This window comes from Brassica napus, chromosome C9, assembly GCF_020379485.1.
Source record: "Brassica napus cultivar Da-Ae chromosome C9, Da-Ae, whole genome shotgun sequence".
Classification (NCBI taxonomy): domain Eukaryota; kingdom Viridiplantae; phylum Streptophyta; class Magnoliopsida; order Brassicales; family Brassicaceae; genus Brassica; species Brassica napus.
The window spans coordinates 30559981-30569268 of record NC_063452.1 but is presented as its reverse complement, the minus strand read 5'-3'; the positions used below and the strand labels follow the sequence as shown (position 1 = coordinate 30569268).

Below are 9288 nucleotides of genomic sequence, written 5' to 3'. Positions count from 1 at the left end.
TCTTTCCAAAACCTGTTAAGAGAATATATTCTAAATCTATAATTTTCTAAATTTTCGTGTTTCCTAAATTAATATTTTTTTTAAAAAAAACTGTGTTCGCCTTGTTCATCACACGTTATTGACTTTTTTTTTGTAACCACCTAAAATAATTTGAATCTTTTGTTGAAGAGGATGCATATTTATGCCTCTTAAGGGGGTGTGGAAATTTGATCCCCTTAAAGGATGGGGATTTGCGGTTGATAAGGAAAAACGAGGTAGAGTACTGGTTGTGGAATTGACAAGTTCCTTTAAAGATTAGGAATTATGTCTTTTGAGGATTTTGGAAGTGACCAAAACGATGTCGAGCTTGAGTTAAGCTACTTACCTATGGAGTTAATCAGTACAATAGACTGTCCCCCAGTTATCATTGGGAATGATCGGCAAGTCAAAATTCTTCTTACATATGTACGTGGAAAACCTTCGACAAGGTTGTGTGTGTCTACTTCACCTATCAATGGTAATAGCGAAAACATTGAGCTTGATAAAGAGGAATCAAACTTGCGTTTCAGTGAGTAAGGTGAACCTTCCTCGCGTTCAGTGAGCAAGGTGAATTCCTTCCTCGCGTTCAGTGAGAAAGGTGAATCTAACTCGCGTTTCAGTGACCAGTGATCGCATGGAATTCTTGCATTGAAAATCTGAAAGGGTTCCTAGCATAATGGAACCACAACTCATGATGCTTTGCGGTTAAAATCTGCTTACAAATGAAGCTGTGATCTTAGATTAATTAAGGAGTAATATGAGATTAATTAAGGATTAATCTAGGATTAATTATGATTAATTAAGGAATAATTATGGATTAATTCGGGAATAATCATAAAAGTGAAAATCATGTGAAGTCTTGTTATATTCACTATCCCTAAAGTCCCCGCATTACCATGACTTGGTCCTGCGAACGGAAAAAGGTAATGAATACACGATGATGAGGTAGCTCCCTGGAGACAGTGTACTGCATGACGATGCCGTGTCGGATTGTTCATACAGGACATTCGCCAATGATGGTGATGCTAACTCAGTAGTCTCGGTTAGCCTTAGTGGTTTCTCGGGTCTAGTATATATATTGTATTACATGACTATGGTAACGGGTGGGTGTTGTGGAAGTGACGCTTAAAATAAGAATTCACAATGATGATTTATATACTAAAGTACAGTACTAGTCCTTGAATGATCATGTTTATGCATTTGATAATTGTTGGGTCATTATTGATTGTGTTGTCATTCTAGATTCACTGAGTAAACTACTCATTCGTGTGTGCAGGTAACCCTTAGGCGGGAGACACTTTACTCTTTTGGACGGAAGGAACGGCCAACCAGCTGTAGTATTTTGTTGTCCTTGCAACGTACCTTTTGATGTATATTTACTTAAAACGTTGTTGGGCGATAGGCCGCAGAATAAAACTATAACACTTTGTAAGATGTTTAAAGTAAATAAATAATGTATAAAAGATGTTTATAAATCACGAGTTCTCATATGATATATTAGTCCTTGTCTGGGACGAACTAACTATCGGATATTGCTTTATCGGGTTGAAAAGCCTAGAGTGATATCCGATAGGAACATATATGTTCCTTGGTTGTTGGTGTAAGGCGATCAGATATATTCCGAGAATCTCGGGTCGACCATCGGGGAACATCGACCCTGTCATTTCCGGTTATCTACGATCGGGGGTGTCACAGTATATGTCTGCAAAGTTTCCCCCGCACAGCCTGCATCCAGAGTACCAAGAAACTCAAGCTCCTAAGCCAAATACCCGAGAAGACAAAAAATCTAGACCTGATCAAGGTAAGTCTTCCGATCCTACAATTTTCTTTGAACTAACATGTTATAGGTGTAAAGAGAAGGAACATGTTGTTAAATTCTGTCCCACAAAAAAAGCTTTAATAAAAACAGAGCCACAATCTCAACAACACTTAGTCATGAGCCACAAGAAATCGTAAACCCACCTGCTTTACAACTCAGTGTAAGTGATTCTCTTCTCAAAATGGATAAGAGCAACTGATGCAATCAACCTCTTTAATTCCATTAGAGAAAATTACTATTAGATTCTGAAGAGAAAGTAAAACCGTTCTCTAAACCGCATGGGACTGAGAAACCAACAATTGTTTCACCTTTCAAAATTGTAGAGGATCAAGTAGAAGTGTCAAATTTTGTTTTAAGAAATTCCATGAGTGTCTTAACATACCTATATAGTGCCCAAAAGGTTGAAAATATTTCAGGTAATAACATGGAATATGGTGAAGGTTGTGAAACGACAAAAGTGTTTATGTATCCAAGTAAAATCTAGGAAGAAACAACAACTCCAGTGCTGAATTAACCAACCACTTATTTTGAGAGTATCAGTGACACCAGTAATCTCAATAAAAAAAACCTGCCTGATGCTCAACCAATCGACAAAAATCAGTCTAAGCTCCTAAACCCTTACACACTACAGTCGACTAACTTGATCTATCTGTGTGTAGGTAAAAGAGTTTCACGGACAAAACTTCATGAAGATTGAGGAATCATGTAAGAATCGCATCAACAATGCACTAGTAAGAACCTTTGACATAGTCACGGCATTGCCACACCAAAATCGTGGTTAAACCGAAAAAGCACGGTTTAACAACTTTTTAGCCACGACTTAAAATTAGCCACGGTAATAGAAAAACTTTAGCTAAAACGTGGTTAGATTTAATATGATTTAGCCAAGGTGAAAATGGCTAAAATAGCAATAGTTTAGTCACCAAGTAACTCGTTGCTATTTTTCTAGGCACATTTTTGTCACGTTACAAAAGGTAGATAAATAAGTTACCCATGATATAGCCATTGTTTTTATCGTGGCTTTCATAAAATAGCCATGATATTGCCATGATTTTTTCCTGCCTATTTGAAATCCTAAACCCTAAACAAAATATGTATTTAAATCCTAGAACTCTATAAACCTTAAAACTCTAATATTTTGATATTTAACCTCAGATTTTAAATTTAAACTCAAAAATTTATTCTTCTTAATCTCTTCCAAAATACAAACTTTTTTTCGTCAATCAAACTCTATACTCTAAACCTTAATTTCAAACATAAACCATACATCCACTAAATATAAACTTCAAATCTAAATTTTAAAAACTTAGCCACAAATATTAAATTTTAATCTTAAAATCTAATATTTTCAAAGTTTAACCAGATTTTTTTAAATATATATCATAAAACTTAAATACTATTAGATATCAAAAACTAAATTTTTAATCATAAAACTTAAATACTATTAGATATCAAAAACTAAAATCTATCTGTAAAAGTTATTACTTTCAAATTTAAAATTTTGAAATCTTATTCATAAATTTTTAATATAAACTTAAACCTTATTTTCATTACTAAATCCTAAAGTATATATCATAATTGAAATTTTTTAAATTAATAATTGTAATTATTGAAATTAATGATCACTTCAAACTTCAAACATTAGTCTTTAAGAAAATTGAAATTTTTGTTGTTGAAGTAAATTATAAATATTAATATTTAAAATTAAATTATTGCAAAATCTGAACAATAACTTTTGCAAAGTTTTTATTGGCTGATATGGAAATGCATGGATGAACATCCTTTGCCAGGATTAAATTTGATCCATTGGTGAATATTAATTGATTTGCTGTTTTTTTTTCATCATCTCCTCTATGTTTCTTCTTCACTCTTTTTCTCACATATCGCTTTATCTCTATTCACAGATAATTTTTGTTTTTTTCTCTCTCTCAGATTATTTGGGGAATTTAAATTTTACCATAAGTTTGATATCACTTTTCAAATTCCCTTAAATGATAACCATTTTCATGAAGAAAAATTTGTGATAAAAATTAAATTAACTTTCTTTAATCATTTATAATTTTTTTAAAATAATTTATAAATAATTTACATAAGTTTATATATAAACTCAATCCGACCCCCTAAATACTAAACCCTAGACACTAATCACTAAACATGAAATCCAAATGTTAAGCGAGTGTATTTTTGAAAAGTGGTAACCAACTTAAAAATTTTGAGCAATTTTTCTAGATATTAGTTTCGTTTTTGATGTAATATATTGACTTCGAAGCTGTTGACTATTGACAGAGATAGAAGATGGAGGAATACAGTAGATGAAAACCGGATTTGGCGGAGAGAGCTTGACGACGAAGGACATGGTTAAGGGTGTGTCTGAAGCTTCAAGGGTGGATGCAGACATCAGATGAGGACCAGATTTGGGGAAGAGAATGAAGATGGAGGTCGTGGCTGAAGTGTTGATGGTGGAGGACAGGGGCGGACCCACAGAGAGAAAAGAGGGGTAGAGGGGTCAACTGACACCAATTAAATATAAAAATTTGGTTTGTAAGAGAATTTTCGTAAGGTGCTTTAGCTCAGTACCAAGCCTCACAGTTTCCATGGCGTAGTCCACATTTAGTTGACTCCAACAATGATCTATTTATTTGACTATTCTCTCTCCATACGGGCCTTGGCCATTATTAAAGTGAGATATGACCCAAATCTTAAGGCCAAGAAGGTATTACACCTCAGTATTAATCCATCACTTCTTTTTCTGCTTATTATGATTCACCTAGCCGTTTCTGTAAAGCTAAATGCTACTTCTTAATAGGATTTTTGGATCCACAACACTTGAACTTCAGTGTCAGATAAAGTCAGCTAGGATTTCTTACTCTTGATGTTATCTACAGTTCTAGAACTTCTCACCAAAAGTTATTGTCGTGTAACATTCCACTACCGGATACGATCCTTTGGATCGTTCTCCTATCTCTACTCACAGGTGCTTCAACGTTGTTTTATTCGACTATAAAGTGTTATTTTGAATATCAGTTTTCGGGTCTTAAGTGAAGCGTCTCTTCGGGTCCTTTCATTCCTTAGAGACATCTATCTTTTTCTTGTTGTAGTTGTCTTCGTTAATCAGCTTGTTGTTGAGTTTATCTCGGACTGTACTTTCTCAAGTTTTTGGACGCTTACATTAAAATAATCGTTGAACAAAAAAATAAAATAAATATATTCTTCACAATAATTCTTTATTTTACTAAAGTAATTTTTGTCAAATTTTGGTATACGGGTTTCATATTATCTCTCTATTTTTGTTAGGTATTGTAGAAAGTTAAGAAATTGTTTTGTTCCTTACATTTGATGGGAAATAAAAAGGAACATAAATTCCTATGTGTTTATTCAGCTTCTAAAATTAAACTTTTTTCATCCTTTTATTTATTTACTAGTATTTACCCACATGCTAGGAACAGGTCAGTTTCTTCTTCCTTCTAAATCTATGATTTCTTAAGAATTTATGTTTAAATTACAATCACACGGGATAATGGTAAACACACATGAACTTGTTCTTCTAACGATTGAAATGCATATTTATATATAAAGGAATTGTTAACCCCCTATCAAATGAAAGAAAATGACTTTTTTCTAGGATAATCAGCTACTTTAACATAAAATTGATATATGATGATCCATTCACATCATAAAACTGAAGAAGACGTAAAATTTTAAAATGTTATACGTGATATTATAGTATTGTTGTGGTGGTTTCATGTCTATGTAAGGTGTGTCATGAATATTTGTTCTTCTCAATCTTTATAGCTTAAAATAGTGTATAACTTTTGACAAACATCGTAGAGCATCAAACATAATATCAAGAGTGTTCGTTTTAAAATTGATGCAAGGCCACACAAGTAACTCAATAAACATAAGCCACAAAACTGATACGTAAATACTTAATATTAATACTCTTGCTTGTGAAGTTGAAGAAAATAACCGCAAGTTTAGAAAGTTGGGCTCTTCTGAATGGGATCATGAATCCCTCTTGGCTAGTGTGGATTTCTAAGTAAGTCTCTCTTATACAAATCATATATATTTTTTTTTTGTTAAATGAATGATGAAGTCATGGTATATAATTTTTTTTTGAAAGTAAATGAAAGCGTTTTGAGAGGGATAGATGCATTAAAGCCACAAGTGAGGAACTTACTTTGTTACCTTAGTTGACGTCGCTGATGATGAAGTTTCTATTTCTCATTCTTTTGAAGAATGAAGCTCTGATTTAAGTTTCATCATCAATATTCAAGATACACAACAAAAACAATACATATTAACAGTTATAAATATGTACAGTTCTTCTGTATACAGTCAAAATCTTAACAAAACCAAAAGGATTATAATTAGGACGACAACGAAGAAGAGAGAGTGTAAAGAGCAAAGAAGAAATAAATTAGTTAATGGAGTTTTATAAAGGATAAAAACAGTTTGATATTGTAAACCAAAACTTTTGAACGTGGGATGAGATGTTGTGAGAAAATTTAGGATTTTTTTTTAAAATTAGATACAGATTAAGAATCGAAAACATGATTTCGTTGTGTTTATTATTATTATTTTTTTGAATTTTTTGCCAAATGTCAAATTTTTATTCGTTACATGACTTGTTGATTAGTATATAAGACATATAAAGGAATTGTTAACCCCCTATCAAATGAAAGAAAATGACTTCTTCTAGGATAATCAGCTACTTTAACATAAAATTAATATATGATGATCAATTCACGTCACAAAACTGAAGTAGATGTAAAATTTTAAAATGGCACACGTGATATTATAGTATTGTTGTGGTGGTTTCGTGTGTATGAAAGGTGTGTCATGAATAATTGTTCTTCTCAATCTTTATAGCTTAAAATAGGGTATAACTTTTGACAAACATCCTAGATCATCCAATATCAAGAGTTTTTGTTTTAAATTTGATGCAATGCCACACAAGTAACTCAATAAACATAAGCCACAAAACAGATACGTAAATACTTAATATTAATACTCTTGCTTGTGAAGTTGAAGAAAATAACCGTAAGTTTAGAAAGTTGGACCCTTCTGAATGGGAACATGAATCCCTCTTGGCTAGTGTGAATTTCTAAGTAAGTCTCTCTCTCATACAGAGCCTATGTATTTTTTTGTTAAATGCATGATGAAGTTAGAGTTATATAATTTTTTTTCTTTGAAAGTAAATGAAAGCGTTTTGAGAAGGAAAAATGCATTAAAGCCACAAGTGAAGAACATACTTCGTTACCTTAGTTGCTGTCGCTGATGATGAAGTTTCTATTTCACATTCTTTTCAACAATGAAGCTCTGATTCAAGTTTCATCTTCAATCTTCAAGATACACAACAGAAACAATAAATATTAACAGTTCTTCTGTATACAGTCAAAATCTTAACAAAAACAAAAGGATTACAATGAGGACGAAAATGAAGAAGAGAGAGTGAAAAGAGCAAAGAGGAAATAAATTAGTAAATGGAATTTTATAAAGGATAAAACATTTGAAATTGTAAACCAAAATTTTTGAACGTGAGATGAGATGTTGTGAGAAAATTTAAGAATTTAGTTTTTTTTATTATATAAATATTAAGAAGCGAAAACATGATTTTCTTGTGTTTATTAATTTTTTTTTAAAAAGTTTTGTCAAATGTCAAATTTTAATTCATTAAGTGACTTGTGATTTAATATTTGTGATTTAGTATATAAGGGATAATCAAAATTTTGGTGGGTCACACACTGCATAACTTTCAAAATAATAAATCTATCATCGGCCTATAAATTTCGGAATCTTAAATATTATTGGGGCCTTATTTGTAAGTCAATAGTAGACCGATTACCCAGACCCGCTTCTGAAAATACCAACGGAGGCAAAAGCCGATTCACGTTCATCTCCGAATCTGTGAATAGAAACCTTTTGTTCAATAAGAAAATCACCGATCCTCTCCTCCAGATCTTGCGTAGGTTTGTCTTCTCTCTCTTTACGTGTTTTCTATCATCACATCTCTGACTGTATATGGGATCTGATAGTTGTTTACTTAGATTCTCCTCCAAAATAACTGAGTCTTAAAACCTGACCTATGTTGGTTTCTTCATTGTAGCTCCTAAATGATTGTTGTAACTTGTAATAATCTGAGTTTGATTTTGTTTACATTATGCAATTTTATTATAGAGGCACTGAGCCGAAGCAGCTTGCTTTCTCCCCGGCACTCGGTATTACCTTGGGGATATTTCCCATATGCGGTGTTCCTGTGTTTCTGTGTGGAGTAGCTATTGCGTTTCTTGGATCTGCTTGTCATGCTCCTACCGTGATGTTGGCTAACATCATTGCCAGTCCAGCAGAACTTGCGTATATCCTTTTTGCTATACACACACCATTTTAATTCTTTTGACATCATCAACTCTCTGCTGACTTGGATTTTGGTTTATCTTTAACTTAAAGCCTCGTGGTGCCTTTCCTAAGACTTGGTGAGAAAGTCACAGGTGGACCTCATTTTCCTTTGACATCAGATGCCCTGAAGAAGGTTTTCACTGGTCAAGCCTCCCATGAAGTCTTTTTAAGCATTGGTAATGCGGTAAGTAGCTACAATGAGACTCTCTCTTTTCTCTTAGCGTAATCTTGTGTTTCAAATGGCGCGAAGGCTTCAAGGTGAGGTAAGCAGTCTCATTCATCGCCTAACATAGTGAGGCTATGCAATTTCACATAGCAGCTCGCTCTGTAATTCCTCACGCTGCTCTCATGCCTCCAAAAAGGTAAATTTTGCATTAAACATCATTTTTCATTTTAAAATTTTAAGTACACGTGAATATATAATCTAGTAAATTATTTCCAAGTTTGCAACCATGTCCTAAAATGGTTTTGGGATCAATAAAGATAACTCACCTAATGTTTTCTTGTGTAGGGATCAGTGAAGGCGCCTCGGATACCAAAGGCGACATTGAGCATTTGCCTAGGCTTGAAGCGTGTTTCCAGCATTATAAAATCTGCCGTGTTGCAGTCCCTAGCCTAGTCATATATGGTTTGAAAGATACGTCTTTGATTTGTTAGTCCTTTGGTTTATTGGTTACTGCAGTTACTAGGGTGGCTTGTAGCAACTCCATTCTTCTTTATTGCGCTGTACCTTGTGTTGCTTCCGTGTTTCAAGATCCTTGTTCGCAAGTTTGGCGGCGATGCTTCAACCCGCAAAATACCAGTATGTATGGAGACGGAGCTCAATCCGAAGCCTAGAGTCGCTTAAGTTCAACAAGAGTTAGGGTTCTCATTTTACTGCTAATCAAGACAAACCCTTGAATTGTAACACTGAGATAAATAGACGACCTAATGTATAGGGTTTACTTGATTGCATTATCAAATCCTTACACTTTTGTTCAAAAACCTGTTTTAGAAACTGTCAGCAAAATATTGGAGGGTTACATATGAATCATTGTATCAAACATAAGCATCAA

At 33.4% G+C, this 9288-nt stretch overlaps 1 protein-coding gene across 1 annotated transcript; it reads left to right on the top strand.

The window, feature by feature from the left end:
- Nucleotides 1-303: 303 nt before the first annotated feature.
- On the top strand, nt 304-9080 carry LOC106442157. The gene is made up of 5 exons (XM_048767838.1): nt 304-419; nt 8015-8191; nt 8285-8417; nt 8745-8807; nt 8916-9080. Exons 1-5 carry the CDS (start codon nt 304-306, stop codon nt 9078-9080), a joined length of 654 nt encoding a protein of 217 aa, XP_048623795.1.
- The last annotated feature ends 208 nt before the right edge of the window (nt 9081-9288 follow it).

What these genes read in the sequence shown, in the direction of transcription:
- LOC106442157 (XM_048767838.1), top strand. Translation starts at nt 304, where the DNA reads ATGTCTTTTGAGGATTTTGGAAGTGACCAAAACGATGTCGAGCTTGAG. An exon ending in GTTATCATTGGGAATGATCG is followed by an intron (nt 420 to 8,014) that starts GCAAGTCAAAAT and finishes ATTTTATTATAG; the next exon opens with AGGCACTGAGCCGAAGCAGC. An exon ending in TTTGCCTAGGCTTGAAGCGT is followed by an intron (nt 8,808 to 8,915) that starts GTTTCCAGCATT and finishes TGGTTACTGCAG; the next exon opens with TTACTAGGGTGGCTTGTAGC.